The sequence below is a fragment of the Sapajus apella genome, unplaced genomic scaffold, assembly GCF_009761245.1.
Source record: "Sapajus apella isolate SASKATOON/1434 unplaced genomic scaffold, GSC_monkey_1.0 scaffold45, whole genome shotgun sequence".
NCBI lineage: Eukaryota > Metazoa > Chordata > Mammalia > Primates > Cebidae > Sapajus > Sapajus apella.
In genome coordinates, this window is record NW_022436985.1 from 11100188 (window position 1) to 11122480 (window position 22293).

The 22293-nt window shown below is 33.8% G+C and overlaps 1 protein-coding gene and 1 long non-coding RNA gene across 10 annotated transcripts in view; one reads left to right on the forward strand and one right to left on the reverse strand.

The window, feature by feature from the left end:
- Nucleotides 1-22293, reverse strand: part of PTPN13 (protein tyrosine phosphatase non-receptor type 13) — a 208489-nt gene that overhangs the window by 91176 nt on the left and 95020 nt on the right. For 8 of the 9 annotated variants that reach the window (XM_032239688.1, XM_032239689.1, XM_032239696.1 and 5 more), the window contains exons 7-9: nt 15851-16414; nt 1205-1300; nt 721-814 (exon numbers count right to left, since the gene is read on the reverse strand). In XM_032239688.1, coding sequence (XP_032095579.1) covers nt 721-814; nt 1205-1300; nt 15851-16414 — 754 coding nt within the window. The remainder of the gene's footprint in view (nt 1-720; nt 815-1204; nt 1301-15850; nt 16415-22293) is intronic. The other variant, XM_032239695.1, reaches the window with a different exon arrangement.
- LOC116524437 lies at nt 13982-14745 on the forward strand. The gene is made up of 2 exons (XR_004257328.1): nt 13982-14352; nt 14684-14745. It is a non-coding gene; the product is annotated as an uncharacterized LOC116524437 (long non-coding RNA).

Sequence of the window (22293 nt, forward strand, 5' to 3'; positions counted from 1 at the left end):
GTGCTGGGATTATAGGCATGAGCCACCGCGCCCGGCCCTATTCCAACCTTTTAAGAGAGGTATTATTCTCTTAGAAATCAAGGTTTATTATCTTCTCACAGATTTTTAATCCCATGCCCCCACCTTCCTGTTATTTTATATTCATATTGATAATTAAGAAAATCAAACACAACTATAAATAATTAGAGTCAATTACGATGTTAAAAGATTCCAATACTTTGTCTTTTATATAATGGATACATTTCTGAGAACTTTTATAAAAACCAAGAGAGCTAAGGGAAAGGAAGAGAAAAGGAAAATGCAAAAAATAAAGGAAGAAGGATAATTAAAAAAAAAATTATCTTTGATTCACACCTGTAATCCCAGCACTTTGGGAGGCCAAGGCGGGTGGATCACTTAAGGTCAGGAGTTCAAGACCAGCCTGGCCAATATGGTGAAACTCAGTCTCTACTAAATATTAAAAAATTAGCCAGGCGCAGTGGTGTGCACCTATAATCCCAGTTACTTGGGAGACTGAGGCAGGAGAACTGCTTGAACCTGGGAGGCGGAGGTTGCAGTGAGCCGAGATCACACCATAGCACTCCAGCCTAGGTGACAGAACGAGACTCTGTCTCAAAAAAACACCAAACACAATGAAAAACAAACAAAAAATTCTATTTAATTCAAATAAAAAACAAACACCGGTCACTGGAAATATCACTACTTTTTCATATGACTTACCTTGGTCTCTGCGAGTGGCCTTGACTTGGGGTTTCATCTACCCCGGGGAGACCACTGCTGGATTCAAACCTCTTTGAGGCTTCACTCCTTCTCACTAATTATGAATGAAAAAATTATGGCACAGGTGATAAATACATGAGAGTAATTTTATTTAAAACTCAAACAGCAGACATAGAGTTGTACAAATCAAATTCACAGAACCAAATTAATGACATAATGTATTTAAACTTTTTTGAGATAAATCATGCTACTTTTAAAGACAATGAATTATTATCTCCATAATAAAAAGGACTACATCATTATTTGATGAAACTGCTATTTAGTTCCGACGATACTACTGAGTAACCAGCAGCTTTTTATAATTTTGCAATTTTATACAGTATATTCTTTTTGACAACTTATATTAATATTTCAACACTACTGAAAATAATAATAATAATCACGGTTTCTTAAAAACAGTTTGCTTGTTTCAGATGCCTCTTACCTTGTCTGAAATCTGATTCAGAGGAAATAACAGATGGACTTTCACTGGGGGTACTAAAGACATCACTGTGGTAAGTTTTGTATCTTCGAATTGGTTCTAAAAGGATTAAAACAAGAAGATTGGAAAACAAATTCATTAGCTGTTCCACATAAATCCAAATATTAATCTTGTGGGACTAAAACATTTTATACATTGCTTTAAATTTACCAGTCGCTGGAGTGTATTCAAATAACAGCTTCCGATTTTTCAGTTGGTGTAGTATACTGACTCAGAGCACGGACCCTGGAGCCAGACTGCCTCAGTTTGAATCTCAGTTCCACCACTTTCTAGTGTGTGACCTTTGGAAAGTAATTTAACCACCCCATGACTCTTTTAAAATTCAGCCAAAAAGGGGGTATAATAGTGCACATCGCATAAGGTTATGAGAATTAAATGAATTAACATATGCAAAGCTTTTAGAGCAGAGTAGATGCCATGCAAGCATCATTATTACGGTTTTTGGATGTTTACTAAGTGTAATTCTCTGTTAGACTCTGTAAGGAATAGACAATCCAAAGATACAACAATCTCAAAGAATTTGAAATGTGCAAGATAAGACAAGCATCTTGATGCTTAATTTGACACAGAATGTTCAGTTCCACCAGAATAAGATGATAAGCCTTTGGAAGGGGGTACTACATAGGTTTGTGCACTGTCCAAGGGGGCCGGGCCTAGGGCCAAGTGTGGATCAAAATCTAAATTCCACCTTCTAAATATTTCTGAACCATCCCCTCTTTTTCAATCCCACTGTTTCTAGCATCCAGCACTATTCATGTCACTCCTCAACTATTGCCTGTCTCCTAAATCCCTTTTCTGCAGTTTTGCTCCTCTACATGATAATTCACATTACAGAAAGTAAACTTCCCAGAAATGAAAATCTGAGCTGCCCTGAAACTAAAGTGTTCACCATACAGTTTAAAACTTCTTAGCTTGGTATTCAAAGCATTTTATAAGCTGGTCCTCAACTACATTTATTTTATTTTTTTAGAGACAGGGTCTCACTCTGCTGCCTAGGCTGGAGTGTAGTGGTACTATCATAGTTTACTGCAGCACTGGACTCCTGGGCTCAAGCTATCTTCTCTCAGCCTCCCAAGTAGCTGGGACTAGAAGCATGTGCCACCACGCCTGGCTCCCAACTACATTTATAGCAGTGGCTCTTTATATTTTGAAGTCACAGATTCATTTGTGAGAATTGGGCAAAAAGTATATATATGGACACACACGTATATATATAATCAAAGTTTTGAGGAGTGGGAACACACACACATACACACAATTTAAATATAAATTTAAAACCCAATTCAGGTAAAAGTCTTATCTCCATCAACTTCCCTAAAAAATTCTGCACTTGTGTTACTGAATTTGCAGATAATCAAAAGCATATTAACTTTTAGGTTCCTTTCTGAAAGATACTTCATGTGTTAGAAACACTGGTCTTCCCCTTCTTTACCTGAATACTTTTTCTAACCTTTAAGAGACGGCTCTTTCTACCTAAAAGCTTCTATGACCACATAAAGGGTGAGTTAGACATTGCTTCTCTTACTTTCACATTGCCTTATGCTTAACTAATTGGAACTCTTCCACTGCTTTGTAGTTCTCTGCTTGTTTCCTCACCTAAATCATAAGCTCTCTGACAAAAAAAAATTTTATCTATTTTTTTCTTTCTTTGAGACAGGGTTTCACTCTTGTTGCCTAGGCTGGAGTGCAATGGCACAATCTCGGCTCACTGCAACCTCTGCCTCCTGGGTTCAAGCAATTCTCCTGTCTTAGCCTCCGGAGTAACTGGATTACAGGTGCGTGTCACCATGTGCAGCTAATTTTTGTATTTTTAGTAGAGACAAGTTTTCACCCTGTGGGCCAGGCTGGTCTCAAACTCCTGACCTCAAGTGATCCACTGGCCTCAGCCTCTCAAAGTGTTGGCATTACAGGCGTGAGCCACTGCGCCTGGCCAAGAATTTTATCCTTTTTAGATGTACTTCTAGTATCTAGTCTAGCACGTACCTGGTACATAGCAAGCACAAAATAAATATTTTCTGAGTGAATAAATGTATATAATTGGTACATAAAGGTCACTGGTGGCCTTTAAGAGAATTATTTTCATTGCGTGATTTAGTCAGAGGCCAAATCAGAAAGGGTTAAAGAAGGACTAGATGGTAAGAATTTGAGCAAATGAGTATAGAGTATTCTTTCACGAATTTTGAGGATTGGGGAAGACAAGATTTTAAAAAATAGAGAGTTTTTGTTGTTGTTAGTTTTTTGCACAGAGGAATGTTTGTGCTTGATTTTAGGTGGTGGATAATAAGCCCACTGAGTGGGAGAGGTTGAAGTGGCAAATGGTAGTGGGAAAAACTGATAAAAAAAAACGTTGAAGGAAACAGGAGATGGAAAAAGAACACATGTGGGATGAGTAGACTGGCAAGGAGGAAAAATCTTTCCTTCTTAAAAGAAGCAACAGACAAGGGAAAGAGTGAAACAGAGGGAACTCCAAGATATTCATGTCAGAAAGTTGCATGGAAAATAAAAAAGTCTATCACCCCCTGGGAGCCTGTTTGGCTGAAGCTTGAGAAGGTTAAAGAAATTCTGCTGTGAACAATGCTGATAAAAGTCAGCAAAAAGTACATGAAAGCTTTCATGTAGCCATGAAGATGTAAGGTAGGCTAGAATACCTAAATTTTAGTGGAACCAATCAGAATTTTCGTGTGTGTGTATGTGTGTGTGTGTGTGTGTGCGTGCATTTGATACTGGACCCTGGGAAGTGTCTAAAGCTGAGGAGTGACATGAAGTGCATGGCAGTAGTGAATCAAGGTCGGTGAGGAGTTTTTTTTTGCTAGTCTGCAAACCTGAGGACAGTCTTCACATGATGTTATTCCTTATGTTAGAAGGTATTTAATAGAGATTCTTAACAGAAAAAGAAAGGAAAGAATAAGTGAAATAGTTAAATTGCACCATAGAAACCAGGTTTGTGGAATCAGAACGGGGATGATGAACTGAAAATTGAGAGGTCATGCCCCAAAAAAGGATAAGAGTCATGCTGAGACAAAGCTTTAAATAAATGGGAGGAGAAAAAGGATAGATGATGGGCCACGGATTCCATGGAGAGAAAGTTCTGCCTGTTTCTAGGATAATGTTTACCTGGGGAACTAGGAATAATAAAGCAAGCCTGACTGCCTGGCTTTGTGTATGGTGAACAGAAATATCAAGTAATAGTACAATCGAGTTTTAGAATTAAAAAATCAAGGTATTTACCAGTACTTTTTTTTTTAATTCTAAATGATTGCATCCTACCACAGGAATAAACAATTTAAAAAAATCCTCTGGCTTATTATGAATGTAATTTGAAAGGACTGTAGAAGATGGAAAACAATCATTTTATTTGATACTAATTTAAATTGAATGAATATAGTACATTATATGCAAGTTACATTTTTACCTAGGAAGAACTGCTATTTTCAAGGAACACCAAAGTACATTTGTTTTGTTGCTACAGAGTCCTCATGCTAAAAATTTAAGGAACTTTTCCAAAAAAACTTAACCAAACTGCAAGCCTGGAATTGCAATATAGAGGACAATAAGACCATTAAGGCCATGGACAGGAACCAAATCTAAACAGGCAGTATGGTTTTAATATCTTACAAAGAAAAGTAGGAAATCACAATAAGCCTATTCAATAAACTGAGTAAAGAACTTTTAGTCACTTGGATGTTATGTCTTGCAACAATTTCCCACCCCATATTAAGTAATAAATGAATTTAATATTTCACAACTATTTTTGAAAAGTGGCTATAAGATCATAAACTTTAATCTGAATTTCCATTCTTTGGTGGCACTTTATAATTGTTCTTATATTGTTTCACATGTCCATATTTCTTCACCCTTACTACTATCCTATGTTTTATTTCTTCAGTTTACTCTGACACTACTAGTAAACGTTTTTCAATCTCTGGGTTCCTTCTGTAAGACAAATAAATGCAACTTTGACTAACCACTCTTAAAACCATAACAATAAAACATTTTCCCTTGATGAGCTATTGGTCTGTAAATGTTTTCAGTAATATGCTATGGGGGAGGAGGTTATTACCTTATGATACTTTACTATTTTATAGTAATAGAGCACTGGTATTCCAAAACACAAATGGGATAACTTGCTTTGCCTATTAGGGGTAGAAAGACTTCTTTTCCTTCTCTTACTGGGGTAGGGGTGGGTGTATCCATGTTAACTTAAGTAGTAGGTATTTTTTTTTTTTTTTTTTTTTTTTGGTGAGCTTCTTGTGTTCTAGAGTGTGTCTTGGAAAATTTCTGAATAATAAATTTAACATTTCCAGGTGTTGTTATAAAATTATGTTTTTTACAAAGAGAATCTTGTACTGGTATATATGGAGAGGCACATTTTCTGTTTACGGGTCATCTGAGCAGAAACATTTCTTGGCTCTCTGAGATTACCTGCACATAAAAGTATCTAGTAGGCACTAACCAGATAGAAGTGATTTTCTTCTTCTGTTCTGGTCTGCTGAAGAGGGGTAATATCTAATTGTAAATGAGGTATGGGACATTATTAACTATTTTTTCTTTTTAGAGGATCCAGACACAGAAACATATTTTCTATTTTTGAGTGTAAAATTCTAGCACTTTAGATTTGGTACAGATCCCAGGAATGTGGTATTAATTGGCTGATTTTTAAAAAATTATTTATTATGGAAACTTCCAAACAGACATAAAAATAAACAGTACAATGAATCTTCATGTGCCCATTTCCCAGTACCAACAAAACCTGGCTGGTATTTTAACTAGAAAGTATCAGACTATTGTTTTTTTAAACCAAAACAATGCTTCCACATACTTACAGAATATTACAAAGTTTTCTGAATGCCAAAATTCTTGAATCATATGCAATTGACCTATTAGGATAACCAAATATACATTTTATAAAATGTACATGTAGCCACCTTCATTGCCATATTATAACTATAATGGAAAAATTTTAAGCTTTCACCATTACAGTTGTTGGACTGAATTTATTTGCCTTTTCTGGGGCTGAAAATTAGTCTCAATATCTAATTTGTTGGTATGCAAATTTCTTTTCTCAGCTAGCAAATATCTAAATGAAGCATACGATGTAAAAATTAGTGTACTAGAGTGCACTTAGAATCATGATTATTCCTTATATTACTAGACAATTTCCTTCTTTTTGACTTCCTCTAAGTACTTGGTTTTCAATTACAGAAAATGAAGTTTCAGCAAAAGTTAGAAATATTAACGAGAAGAAAAGAGCAAATGGGAATGTAAAATCAGCTTAGGTTTTGTGCCACCAAATGTGATGTCACCAAGAAAGAAGTACCAAATTGGGTGTGTGTGAATAAATATACATAAACACATAAAACATATATGAATATATTCTTTCCAAAAAACATTTTGTGCAATAGTTATGAGATAATGAAAAGAATAAGGACTAATGAAGAATGGCTTAATGAATTAAGATTTGGGCCAGTATGGTGGGTTATGCCTGTAATCCCAGCACTTTGGGAGGCTGAGGCAGCTGGGCTGATTGAACACAGGAGTTTGAGACCAACCTGGGCAACATGGTGAAACCCCATCTCTATGGGGGTTGGTGGCAGGGGGGAAGCAAAAAACAATTAACTAGGCGTGGTTGTACATGCTTGTAGTCCTAGCTACTTGGGAAGCTGAGGTGAGAGAATTGCTTGAGCCCAGGAGGCAGAGGTTGCAGTGAGCTGACCTAGGAGACAGATCAAGACCTTGTCAAAAAAAAAATTTTTTTTTAAAAACCAAAGCATTAAGATTTGCATAGAAGTCTAGTTATACAGATTCTATAATAACGCATACTCTGAAATTAGAAAATAATCTTTCATCTCTAGTACTATTTTACCATAATTAAGAGTATACTTTTTGTCAGAATATGAGGTATAAAAACTTAACAAATATTTTATCATCCTTTATCTGTAATCTTATCCTCTGAACAAAATTCACAGTGATTCTATTTTATTGATGCCGTTTATACAGCAACAATGAAAAGCAGTTTTTCAATAGGCAAGTGTGTTTTGCCATAAGTTCTTGACAACTAAGAGTCACAATTTCTACCACTACTTAACACAATTAGCACTTTTACCACATAAAGTTGTGGCATGCGATCATGCACACTATACTTTAAATGTTTAGGAGATCAGACTTGGATTATGAAGATTTGCATAATATTCTGGGCTTAAAGCTGTTTCAGATGAAACATTCAAGTCTACAATTTTGACATTAAAATGAATCTAAGCCAGCACAAATTATAATCTGAAAACACCATTTACAAGTGACACACATTGAAGCTCAGACAAGTAATATGTAGAAAGTGAGACTCAGCCAACTGCAGCAAGTATTAAATAACCACTTTTACCTTGGTATGTCTTTACCTTTAATATATGACCAAAATTACAGATGCAAGTTTCAAAAAGAACTAAAATGATTGGTTTTGTGGTGCAGAACTATAAATCATTTTTAAAATCCCAGATTTTAAAGGATATGGGTCCTAACAAAATATTTCAATTTTCAAACAAAGCAGAAAAACACACTAACAATATTATGTATTCATATATAAAGTGTTCTCTATTCTTCTTTTATAGGAGAATAATTTTGAGAAATAGGTGATTGTAACTTTTATGTGTTTACTAGGGTCTACTGTATTCTATATTACACCACACTGCAATCAATAGAACATTTTCTAAAATACCTTGAGAGCTAGACATAATGAATAAAATTTTTAACCTGGGCGAACAAACCTCATACAAGTGTGAATATATGTTAAAAAGTAAGGACATATGGAAAAATGCTCTGTAAACTGTTCGTCACTCAATAGATCTAAAAATATACACAGAGTAGGGATAGCAGAAAGAATGAACAGTTTCCAACTCCCTCTATGGGGGTGTTGATATAGTAGCCACATAGTTGGCTGTGACTTGGGCTAGGCTCACTGTATCACTCTTCCAGAATCTTCAAGGATTCACTGTTATGACTTCACTGTCATTTTTAAAACTTTCAAAGAGTACAGAGTTCAATAGGAAATCAATTACATTCTCTGTTGGTTGTTCTGGTTATAAGTGAAAAGTGTATGAGCTTACTCATAGAGTTGGACAAGACAGAGGAAGAGGAGGTAAGATTTCGCCTCACTACATGTATAATTTGCCAGAGAATATTGTTGTAACCCATTATCTGAAATAGTACCACTGCATATATTAAAATTCTTTAATAGCCACATTGCAAAACTTTGTTTATATTAATAAACATTTACTGAGTGCCTATTATATGTCAGGTGTAGTGGCAGACACTTAGGATACAGCTATGAATTAGACCAGGCCAAATTTTCAAGGTCTGTAGGAGGAAAGACAAGCTCCTGAAAAGCAGTAATTTCAATGCAAAACAGGCCATCATCATCCTAAAGTGGGGAGGTGAAAGATTCCTGAACCGTCAATGTCTGAAAGCTTTGAGAGTTTTAAGGCAGAATGCTGTGTGAATAAAGACAAGAAGATATTAAATGGCCTATAAATATGTAGGTAGGTAGGTAGGTAGGTAAGTAGGTAGATCAATCAATCAATCAATCAATCATCTATTCATCCATTCACACGTTTGTGTGTGTATGTATGTGTGTATTTCTCTACATACACACATACTCAGAACTGGGGAGGCAAGGAGGAAGGAAGGAACTGGGGAGAAGGAGAGAAAGAAAAAGGGACGGAGGGAGAGAGGGAGAAAATGAGAATGTGTACATGGTGTGGGAGTGAGGTGTGATATATGAAATGCTAAAAGATGAGATAAAAGATATAATCATGGGGAACCTCAAGTATGATGATCCAAGGAGCCAGAATTTTATCTTGTTCAGGTGATGGAATATTTGCAAATGGCTGACAGCAGAGAATAAACATATTCAAACTTGCATGGCAGACAGACAAATGGAGAGATAAGGAGACTGCGATGAAATGCGGAAACAAGTTTAAAATTGCTGGGTCTTAAAACAATATGATGATACCCATTGTTAGGAAGTTCCATTTTCAATCTTTCTTAAGACATTTCAGTCTGTCCTTAGAGAGTGGCTATGTTAAAGCCAAACTGGGTCTATGTGAATCATGCTATGGGTAGACTTAAATTAGGTCCCTCATTTCCAGTAAAGGAGCATATTATTTCTATGAACCCTGAAGTCAACATTACATCATCCAATGAAAAGTCTATATTGGTTTTACCTCTAATTTTCCCTAGGATTTCAGAATGCAGCTTTATTTTTCCACTTGGATAAATCAAAAGAAAGGTAAATACATATTCTCAGTTGCATTCTGATTTAAACTAAATAACAACTTATTGCTCACCTTCTCCCAAATGGTTCTGAAGCCAGTCTTTCCTCAACTGAGTGTTGGCTTTTTATACTAACCTAATGTCATATGGGAATAGTCTACAGCTGCACTGTCCAATATTCCAGTATGGTGGCCACTAGCCACATGTAACTATGTAAGTTTAAATAAAATATTCAGTTCCTCAGGTGCACTACCTATACTGCAAGTACTCCATAGTCATATGTAGCTAGTAGCTACTGAGTTGGACTGTGCAGATATAGAATATTTCATCCACTGAAGAAATTCTGTTGGACAATACTGGCCTAAAACAGAAATCTCTTTAAAAATCCCACCCTGGAAACACAGTAGACACTTCTTTCCTTTCTAAGGTGTTGATTCTATCTACATCATAATTTGTGTTCTTCAGAGACACAAAATATATTTGCATTTCATTTATAATCTAATAATTAAGCCTTCTTAATCTAGAAATTAAGTCATTAATACCTGAAATACATGTGATATTTGACCAATATTACAGGAAATCCCTGCTTATACTCATTTACTTCTGTTGAACTGATATAAATCAAATAAAAACATGAATATGAAAATTATTTATTTTAGCTCATGGAGTAATCTAAATAACTCAATCATGTTTTTTCCTTGCTATTCAAAGGCAAATATGGTAAAGAAATAAAAATTAAAATAGTTCATCCTTACTAGTTTTGAAATTTATAAAAGATAAGTTTTGAAAATATATATATATCTCCATAAGAATTATAAGATACTAAAAGTATCACACATGATACTTGAACATGAACGTACACAATTATAAATTAATCCCTTTTCTTTTCTTAAGTTTAACTATAAGAATGCAAACTTTTAAATGCAATCTTCTCGAATGAAATATTAAGGTTCCTCAAATGAGAATGGGTTCCCATACTTGAGTGTTTACATATTCTAGTTGCACAACACAGAGTCTAAGCTTTGTTCATAGGGCAGTCATGGGACAGCAAAACTAGGCTAGGACCAGAGATCACACCGCTAGAAAGAAGAAAACAATATTCATTTTGATGTGAAGTATGTTGATTAACAGCCAATTAAACAAATAACACTTAACCATTGCCACTTTTGTAGAAATTTGTTTTATCTGTTCTTCATACTTTCTAGTATTGTGCAGAATGCAGAGGAGTTACAACTGTTGGAAGCCAAATGCTATTCATGATCCCCACCCAGGGTGTGGGAGTACTGCTTGTACTATACTCACAGTACTGGTTCCAAGTCAATCTCATAATCAGGAATGTACTGCCAACCCACAGAGCAATGGATAGGGCGTGTATGGTAATTACACCACAAGAAAGAAAGAGACATTTGTCAGATACTCCTATTAGAAAACAGATAAATACTCAGATCTTGGGATGGAGTTGAAGAGGTAGAAAAGAAAATACTGAGAAAAAAAAAGAGATTAGACCATCCTGTTCTGAGGGTAAAAGAAAGTAGAATTAAAAGAATGACACGAAAAAGAGCAACGTCAATTTTTAAAAACAGTTACCACAAGAGAAACCTAAGTTATGTTTCTTCCTGCCCCTTCCCTACTGCTTTATGTATGTAGAGAACTATCTGAAAAGTATTAACTTAATAATTGCAGTAATAATCTTCTGTTTACAATTTTTCAATATCAACTACAATTTCTTTCTTGAGATCTTTTTTGTTCCTGTCTCATTTTGTTCCCAAAGTAATGAGAGCACTCAGTGCCAGTCGCTGCTTTTTGATAATTTATGCCCTATCTTGTCAGTCATAGAATTAGTTATCTTAAAGATCCAACCATAGTAGAACCCCACCAAAATACTATCTACCACAATAGATAACATAATGCAGTTCCATCTTAACCCCTGCACTGTATGGTTTAATGCAGAAAGAACTAAAAGTGCCTCACTTTTAGCCATTATTTCATAATACTATCTTGTTTTGCTGTATTAAAAATTATGTAATTTTGTTGAGGAGAGACTTAAGTGACTTCATAGGCAGTTAGTTGAATATCCAATGTCCCAACCATGTATCTGATATGTGTCTGTTGTCTTCTTTAAATCAGGATAGCGGAGTGGAAGAATCTTATTATTGTGATCTAGAGACTTGGATTCAAAATATAGCTTTGTTATGGATTATGAATTGTGGATTATGAATTATGGATTACAAATTATAAACTTCCCTGGACCTCTGAAAATGAGCTGTTTGGTTTAAATGGTATCCAGATTCCCTCCAATTCCAAATTCCATGATTTGAAGGTCTAGTGTCCCATATACTAGTTAGCTGGTTGTTAGCTAAAGAAATGCTGAGGAGATTATTTAGGTAAAGGATCCTTTCAAGGGGATGGGGCCTGGGTTAAGGAAAAAGCTATATATCAGAGGTTGGAGAAAAATTGTTTCTTATTAACAATAACCCTTCTTTCACACCCAAAGAACAAATTAAAATTTAGCAATTTTGTTTCTTCCAATTATTGTATCAGCTCAGGAATGTGGAACACAACTTAAAAAAAAAAAAGTCACAGTAGTGGGAGATCCTTAGACCAATACTTAGAAAATCTATGATAAAAATCTACAATCTCCAAAATAATAAAGCTCTATCATTAACTCGTTATGTGATCTTGGGTATGTTATTAAATCTTCACAAGCCCAAGAATATGTTTAGATAACATGTCCTCTAAGAGCTCTTCTAGTTCTAAAATTACTGAAACCCATTAGCGACTGCCAAATTTAAAAATCACAAAAATTGTACAGAATATTTGTTTTTAAAAGTTTAAAATGCAAATATTTTAAGAAAAAAATGTGTACAATAAACTGTGTACATTAATGATATTTACTGTCTTGCTTGATTTAGCACACATAAAAGGGATCCGTGAAGCCTGTCTCTCATGAGAATTAAATGAGAAACATGGGATTTATATGATTTTTCTATTCCTTTTTCTTTGCATAGTAGCTAAAATCTCCATCTTATCAATCTGCATTTTTGTTTGCACATCTAACATAAATTACTTCACTTTTAGAAAAAGCACTGCATAAAGACCAGCAAAGTTACTCAACTAGTGAGAATTAGTGCTTTTGAATTCTAAACCTCTAACATTCTTTTTGAATAATGCTTTTAGTATAAAGCAAACATAATTTATTGCTACTTTCAAGTTACTATATAATAATGGAGGTTTAAGGTAGTATAACTTCATAATAATCCAACATTTTCAGGTGTTTGTTTAACTAAGCTGTAAAATAGCCTCTGGGGGAATAACGAGTAGGTTCTTCATGAGAGAAAATGCTTTTGAAAACACTCAATAGTTAAAAAGATTTCAGGATTGTCCTGTATCAAACAATTCAAAGCACATTTTATAGTTTTTGAAAGATTTTCTTTTGTTTGTGCATTCTGTAACAAATACAAAATTTCTAAATCTGGAAATGATATCAAATATATAGTTACGTTTTGAACAAATAAGGATCTACGAGAATTATGCATCATCTTTGCAGATATAAAAGCGTATGTGGAAACAAGTTGGTCTGAGTTTCCTTAACACTTATATCCATGTGCATACACACATTATCTGAGAAGATAATATTACCTGAGAAGATAATAGAATCACATGCTACAATAGTCTAATATATTTTGTTATTAGTAATGAAAAGCAAATGAGATATATTAAATAGGCCATTATGGCATAATTTAACAGATTAAATATGTTTCTATTAATGTTTGATGTTTTTCCTATTTAACTCTCAAAGCAAGGTTCAAGTGTAAAAAAAATTCTCAAAGTTTCACTAATTCACATTACTACTAATTTACCAAATATTAAGACAAATAATCTTTTTAAAGTTAGATCACACATAAAAACATCAGCAATTATAATTTTATTATTACTATCATTAGAGACAGGGTCTTCCTTTTTGGCCCAGCTTAGAGTGTAGTGGCATGACGGCAGATCACTGCAGCTTCAAACTTCTCAGCTCAAGTGATCCTCCCACCTCAGCCTCCTGAGTAGCTGGAACTACAGGTGTGCACCACCACACCTGGTTAATTAAAACAATTTTTTTTGAAGATATGAGGTCTTTCTATGTTGCCCAGACTAGTCTTGAACTTCTGGCTTCAAGCAATTCTCCCACTGTGACCTCCAAAAGTGCTAGGATTAGAGGTGTGAGCCACCATGCCTGGCCTATAATTTCATTTTTAATATTCACATTAAAAAAAGACAGATACTACTCTGTCTTTTAAGTGTTAGAAATACTCATCTAAATTGGTACATATCTTCATTATATTTTGAAAATTTTAATGGTTTTATCTATTTGAATCATTGAAAGGTTTTTTTTCCCTCACAATGGACAAGATTCCTTTACATAATTGTTTCCATGAGGGCATGCTCAACAGAAGGTTAGACTAAATTATTGTTCATATACTGGCTGTTGTACAACATAAAAAAAGAGATTTCTCTTTTAAGCCATAGAAAGTGCCTAATCTCTTCGTATCACAATTCTAAAAGTTGTAACGTTGTATACAAATTTCTAAATTTTTACTTCCTATCTTTGAAAATTTTCAATGAAGATTATATGTAACTGTCTCATAAAGTTGGCTAATATTTTTGAAAAATTCATGTTATATAGTAACCTATATCAATTAAATATTCAATAATTTCCTCCATATTTCAAATTCTTTACTAATTTTCAACTCCTGAAATTGAAAAAAAATACAAACCTTTTACTCAAAGTAAAACAAAACTCAGAAAGTATGTTCAGCTCCAGAGCTATGCTTAAAACTTAGGTAACAGGCCAGGCCCGGTGGCTCATGACTGTAATCCCAGCACTTTGGGAGGCCGAGGCGGGTGGATCACGAGGTCAAGAGATCGAAACCATCCTGGTCAACATGGTGAAGCCCGGTCTCTACTAAAAATACAAAAAATTAGCTGGGCATGGTGGCGCATGTCTGTAATCCCAGCTACTCAGGAGGCTGAGGCAGGAGAATTGCCTGAACCCAGGAGGCGGAGGTTGCGGTGAGCCGAGATCGTGCCGTTGCACTCCCGGCTGGGTAACAAGAGCGAAACTCCGTCTCAAAAAAACAAACAAACAAAACAAAACAAAACAAAAAGACTTAGGTAACAGAGCAACAGATCTTTAGAATACTTTAAAGGAAATACATGAATAAAAAATATTACACTAGAATAATGACCTTAAAAATAAATGTGACCCTTAATTATGTCATTTTTTTTTTTTTGAACTAGAAAACATCTTAAAGTTGTCTTTAATAAGCTATAGCCTAGGATTTGTCTAGGAAGCAAGGGCAGCTATAAAATTTGAATCTTAAAAAAGGTACAGAATTAGATTAAAAATTCTCTCTTCTTTTCTCGTGCTTCTATTCATACTAAAAATAGCCTCTACCTATATGTCACATCTATTTACACTGAAAATAGCCTCTATCCATATGTCTTGGACATAATTTTACTCCAATCGACACATTGAGTTTTGTGTGTGAAATCAAGTATTTTTGAAACAGAGTTTTTCCCTAGAATAAGAATTTACCACTTACGAAGTTATTTTTATATTACTCACACTACTAATGTAATATTAGTCACTTTATATTCATTACCTAATTAACCTATTTTGAGAAGCCTATTTTATAGATGGAGTAATTTAGACTTGGAGAGATGAAGCCCAAGTAAAGACCACATAGTTACTAATGGAGGAAACTAATTCAAACTGAGGCTGACTCTATAAACCTAAAGTGTGCTATCATTCAAAGCTTTATTCCAGACAAAGTAAATTATAATCTCCTATAGTTCTGCTGCAACACTTGTTTTTTGAAGCTGGTAGTTTGGGAAGCAATGCACCATAACCCTGCCATTCTGCTTCTCTAGCATGGCCAGTTATGATGGACTGCTTCTTGTTTTCACAAACCAGTCATTTACTGAAGCCTCCCATGAGACAGCGCACGAATGCACGGTAGAGGGCACAGTGGAGAATTTAAGCTAAAAGAAGTAGAAAACATGCCTCCTGCCTTTGATAAGCTTGCAATCTAAAGATATACTGCCTCAAATATTGAGAGACTATAACAAGACTGGGCATGTTTATTAGGGATGACTTTGTGGAAGCAGTGTACTTTGATTAGGGTTTTGATGGAAGGGAGAACAGAAAGACCAACCCGTACAAAGGTTTGGTAGTGAAAATAAGACTTGTAGAATGATTTAATCACCCTTCTTTATTTCGAAAAAACATTTAAAAGACTTATATTTGATTATCTCTCAAACACACACAAAATTACTAACCTTCTACATTCATGGCTTCCCTCAGAACCTGAAGTTTCTTTTGTCTCTCTCGGATTCGGTCCAAAGCACTTGATATTGCTGAGGAGGTGGGCAATTCTCGAGTGTGATATATTGGATCCATTTTCTGAGGGCCAAAGATGTCCAAAGCTATACTTCCATCTGAGTATCTTGCCTCCTTTTTTCTAGGAGTAGTTGAAGTCCGCACTGTTACTGCCTCAGGGTGACAATGACGATATGTGCCAGTCTCTCCTGAAGAGAAGTCTCTGTCAGTTGTACAAAGCAAGTCCATGGATGAAGCCCAGCTCTTCTTCTTAGAAAGCACATCAATGCCAGGGATGGCTTTTTTTTCTGGGCTACTAGTTTTGAACTGGTAAGGGGAGCATGTATTTTCAGAATCTTCATGTCCAGAATTATCTGATAAAATGTCCTTGAAATAATCCTTCTCATCTTGTGAATCTCTGATGGACAGAAATCCCATAGATTTACTAAGCCCTTTGTTAAGAAAGGTCAGATGAGAGAGTGGAGGCTTTTGTATGTCTAGTACATCAGAAGTAGAGCTTCTTCCTGGAATGATAAGAATCTATCATGTATGCACAGAATTTTAAGAAAATAAATGGGAATGTAATCCGCTATTGACAATGAAAGTGGTGTCAATTTTCTAAATGATCCAAATGGAAGATCAGAGGTGAAATGGGATGGTGGTGATGGTGATAATGGAAGAGGAAAGAGATGTTACATTTGCATAACTTTTCACAGTTTATTATCTCTTATCTAATAAAATCAATAAACGAATTACATTTTGAGTGGTATTATTTTATATTCATCAAAGGTGGATTATTTGGTTTAAAAAAGCAGACCAAAGTTTCTGATACTATTCAGTTTAGAAGAATATTCATTATCCAAGAAATTATTTGGGGGCAATAACAGAATGTATTTACTACTTTAACTTCTGAAGGCATAACAAACATATGTCATATCAGTATAAAGTCCTGGTATATTCTGAACTTCTAAATAAATACACTTAAGGAAGAAAGAAACAATTCCTGCTATATTCTGGATAGAAACAGGATTGTAGCATTTGGAATTCTTAAGTATCAAGGTTTTATTATAATTAGGTATGTTTTCAGAAAACTTTATTGTGTTTGAAATCCAAATAATTTGATTGTGTTTAAGTTATGAAAGAAACAATTTTTCCATGGCAGACCCTCATGCACTAATAAAGTTTTTTCCTCTAGAACATAATTTACCATTATTTGTCAATTGTAATAAAGTATCAACTCTTATTCTTTAGTCCTTGATGTAGTTAAAATCAACACTTATTCTACTTTTTCTTAAAGGTAGTAGTAGTGTATAAATGTGACATACACCAAAAATGTCCATCCAGTAAATAATTTTGTGAATCCATAGATTCAACAACAAAAAGTCATATATGTCCACTAGTGAAAAAAGAAATGTAGGTAAATACTTTATAGTTACTAACTCAATAGCCCATAAACACTGAAGATTTCCTGTGCTACCTTCTGTGATCTTTTTAATATTCTACCCACTATATAATGACTAAAACCTGCTTAATAATAAATTGCTTGTTTATTTAAAGACATCAATTGCCTCTTCAGTGTAACAACTATAAGCTTTAATTCTCTCAAAACAAATTTTACCTTAAAAAAATCTTTAAAAAGAGAATTCATTTCAGAATGGCAGCAAATAATTGATTAAGATTAAAACATTGTGCTTTTATTGTACCTCATCTTCCCCTGAATCTACTCAAGTGTAAATAAGGATTACATCTATATTTGGGGCACAACATATAAAGAACACCAAGAAATATACCATACCACATCCAGACACAGATTGTCACAGACTCCAGCTTCTAATCTAAGATAATTTGAAAACTGATAAATGTATGTCTGTGTTACAGTATTTTAGAGGTAAGTTATATTCTTAAAAACCACATTTTGGAACTAATTAATTTAAAATTTTATTAAATAGAGAACAGAGATATTCTTGAAAATTGATAGAACACATTAGATTTAAAAAAAGAAAAGATTCAGGATCATAAACCATAGATAGATGAACTCAACCATCTGCCTTATTCTGCTGTCTTTACTACCAAAGTAGTAGTTTCCCAAGTAGTCAAAACTTGGAAAAGCACCAAACAAGTGGGTATTTGGCAATACCATAAATTCATAGTCAACCACTTTGTACAAGCAATATCATGTGTTAATAGTAAGTCTGTTAACTTTCCACAATGACTGTTCACTTTTCCTCATTTTTCACATTTTCTACCTTAACTCCCTACTCTTTTAGCTTAAGGTGTGATCATATCTCCAAGAAAACAGGAGCTGTTGGAGGAGAGTTTTCTCATCTTTCCATGAGTAATTCTATACTACTATGTCTACTCTTTTCTTTGTCATCTTAAAAGATGAAATTTCCTACCAGTTGAAGGCCAATCCCCAATATGTATTCTGGATTCCCCCCTCATTTTACTTTATCAAAGATTTTACTTCTTTAATTCTCTGTTGCTATCTCCTTCTATTTTCATTATTCGTCCTTTCTATTGAATATTCCCATTAGTATGTGAACATAATCTAGTATCTCCCATAGTCAAACCAAATAAAACAAAACCATTCCTCTGTTAAGCACATTTCCCCCTAGCTACTGCTATCTTCCCATTTCTTACTTCCCATTCATTATTCTACCCACTTTAATCAGCTTCCACCTACTCCATACATTAGCAATTCTCATTAGGTATGGCCAATGATTTCTGCTTGCCAAATCAGATGTACATTTTGGTATACATATTTTACTTCTCAGTAACAACTGATTATGATGACCATCCTTTACTCAATCTTTCCTCTATTTACATACCTGGCTTTCTCCTACCTGTCAGACTGCTCACTCTTAGACTTTGGTTTTCCTTCCTTTATTAGATATCCAAATGTTGGATTTCCTTAGGTGTCAGTTTTAGAATTCCATCTACTTACTTTGTCTTTATATAATTTCTTCCATTAACAAGGCTGTAATATTACCTATATGTTGGCAGCTCCCAAACTGATACGCTTAGGGAGTTCTAATCATATATAATGAAACTTCAACTTATACTTCAGAAGAACCACAACTGCAGCATGCTCAAAACTGATCTTCTGTTTTCCACATCCAAAACTGTCCATTTTTCCCCGGTCTTTCCTATTACAATAAGTGGCCCCATTATTCAACAACTGATTGTTCAAAACTAAATATAGGCACCATCCTTAAATCTTCTACCTTATTTAATCCCCATATCAAATCTATCAGTAAATGATGATTATTTAAATTCTCAAAGGTATTTATTATTTCATGTATTCTAAATTCCACTGCCATCACCCTATTTCCAATTAACATTACTGCTTGATTAGATCGCCTCAATGGCCCTAAGCATTTTCCTTCTCAAGAATGCATAGCTTGCTAAAAGCTAAATGGGAAACAAGAAATATACTTTATTTACAAATAAAAGGTTTCATACTTGTATTCCTTGGGTAAGAGTTCAAGAACATAAAAAATCTTTGTAACAGAACACATTCCATTTATTTTAATTAAGCTGAAAAAGACTTCCTTATAAATTACATTATATTTTAACTATTTTTGTTATATGCGATTAACATTATCCTACGTTGGATATCATCATTCACCTTTCACTTCACACAGACTCAAAAATTCACATCTCTTAGAGGTAAATTTTGAAATGACATTTCAATATTAAAAGAAGCTCCCCAAGTCCCCATGTATCCTCACAAATGTGTTCAAGTGCATTAAAATAACCCCATGATATTATTAATATGCCTCAGTTCTGAAGCGGCATCATGTTGGTATAATAATAGTGTAAGTTTCCACCTTAAGCTTGACAGGAAATGTTTGATTTCTTTCTCCTCAGTGAAACTATTTTATCAGTAGTGGCAGTATTAGGTAACAAAGTAGGGGTAGACAGCTCACTAGTTTAGGCATTAGCTTCTGCAACAGATCTTGGAGGTAAGATATATGGAGAGACATTTTAAGGTCATTTACTTACAGATGAAAAATTTTATTATGTTTGAGCTGAACAATTAAATCACTAGGTATAAGGCATTATTCCAAAATTTGCTTACTTCTTTCCAACTAATTCTGTATCTCAATGCACATCCAAACATTTTCTTTATTAAAGACTGCAGTCAGGAGCCCAATAAACTAATGGTATCACCACATACAGATTTTAGGTTGGTGCACATTGAAGAAAATGTTTTACTGATAACGTACTACAAGGTTGCTTTGCTGCAATTGACCACTGACAGTTAAGAACTGGCACTGCCAAGTGTCCTAGGCATCTTAGAAGAATTACTTCTTCTTCTTCGAGATATATATATATATTTTCAATCTTAAACTTTTAAAATTAGTTTATGTAGTTGACTATTAGCTGCTGGATGTTTCTGCCTGGTAATGGCTATAATTAGTATATTTATATTGGTTCTGTCCTTAAAATGCTGTTTTAAAATTTGTAAAAGGTAAATGAAAAGAACACTTGTGTAATACTGCTTGTGTAATACTACTTCTTAGCCAATGATGGCTAAGAAGTTCTGAAGAATCCTCTTCCCTTGTACTTGATCCAAATAAGGGTATTATTTCACTATTAGGACCTTTACTTCTACTAAAAAATAGAAATGTAAACAAAATTTGGTGTATCCTGAGTGACTAATTATAATTACTCACAAATTCTCTTGAGTTTAGATATAAAGGAGATTTTATTCTCCAGTATGACTATTAGAGGATAAAATCAATGGACAATTTACTTAAGGATTTTATTTCTCTGTTAATTTTGTAAAGTCATGGCAGTCAATGCTTCCTTAACTGCATTAGAACAGAATATTAATAATAAGAATTCTAAGGAACTATTGGAAAATAATACTAAATCTTTCTTAGTATTATAAAAACAAAATCACATAAAAGCCACAAAAATCTGTATTAAAACTTCCGATTTTTGTTGTTATAATAAGAAAATGGTCTATTAATATGACCCAAGATGTTTTCTTTTTCATAGAACTTAATGTTTAAAATAGGCTAAACTATAGTCTCACATATTTATAGAGCTATTAAATAATTATACTACAAATACATTATATTTCAAAATCTAGTATTTCTCTAAAACCTTTTCTCATTCAATCAACAAATATACACTGAACACCTATAAAAACTAATGTACTTAATAGGTTTTCCCTATCCCCAGCATCTATATATCCAGAAAACTTAACATTTATGAATGTCCATTATGAAACAAATGTATGTATATATGCAAATGACAAATAACCTGTTATTTAAAATATGTTATCAAGTGTAGACTCAGTACAATCTCTTTATTGCTATCTTTAAAATACTATGTAACAATTAGTTTCTGAAACATTAAACCTCTGAATCATTGAAAGTAATAAAATCAAATGCATTAGCATTTGATAATTCTTACAATTTGATAAACTAAATATTTCAAGGCTCAACCTTTTTCTTTCTACAGATCCACAATGGAAAGGGAGATAGAATGGGAGTTGTATATACATAAATAAATATATGTGAATATTTTTTATTCTTAGAAAAAATAAGCTGTCTGCAAAAATTAATAATACATTACAGTTATTAAATCAAGAAGTAACAAATAAGCAAATAAACTTCAATTACATAACATGGCCATTTAATGGTAGTAGGAAACGATAGTAGAGAACTGCTGAAAGAGGTTAGAGAAAGAACAAGAAAGAGAAATAAGAAATGAGGTAGGGAAGGAGGAAAGAGGGAAGTGGGGAGAGGAAAGAGAGAGGGAGAAAATAGAAAAAGATAAATAAGAAAAACAACAATGTCTTTTAAATCTAATGTTTCACTTATTAAAACGTTCATTATGTCTCCCAAAGGATTCTTTCACCTTGCTATTGACATTCATCTATAAGTTTCTGTTATTATTCAATTGTAAAATAGGAGACTGAGTGAAAATTTGATCCGTTAATAAATTGCTGCTATGCTTAGTGCTAAAGTTTACACTATATACTATCTCAAATCCTAGAACAGTATAAACAGATTTTTACCTATAAAAAGAAAGGGACAGAAGCACAGTATGGGGACACAAGTGTAGGAAGAAAGTATGTGCAAGGAATATGAAAAATACTTTCAAAATTGTCACCACATTGTATTTTTTTGACCAACATATAAACTAATTATATATGTATAAGAAAAAACATTTTCTATAGTAATTTATATCATAGCTTTCATATTATCAGTGCAGTAATTTATTTCTAACCAGAAATAAGTTACTACACTGATGATATGAAAGCAAAAATTTCTTTTCAGAAATATAGTCTTTATTCACAATTAAAATAGAAGCACCAAGACAGGTACTTAACTGTACCATTACAAAATCACTTCCTTAGAAACAATTTTACTGCTTTTCTTTAACT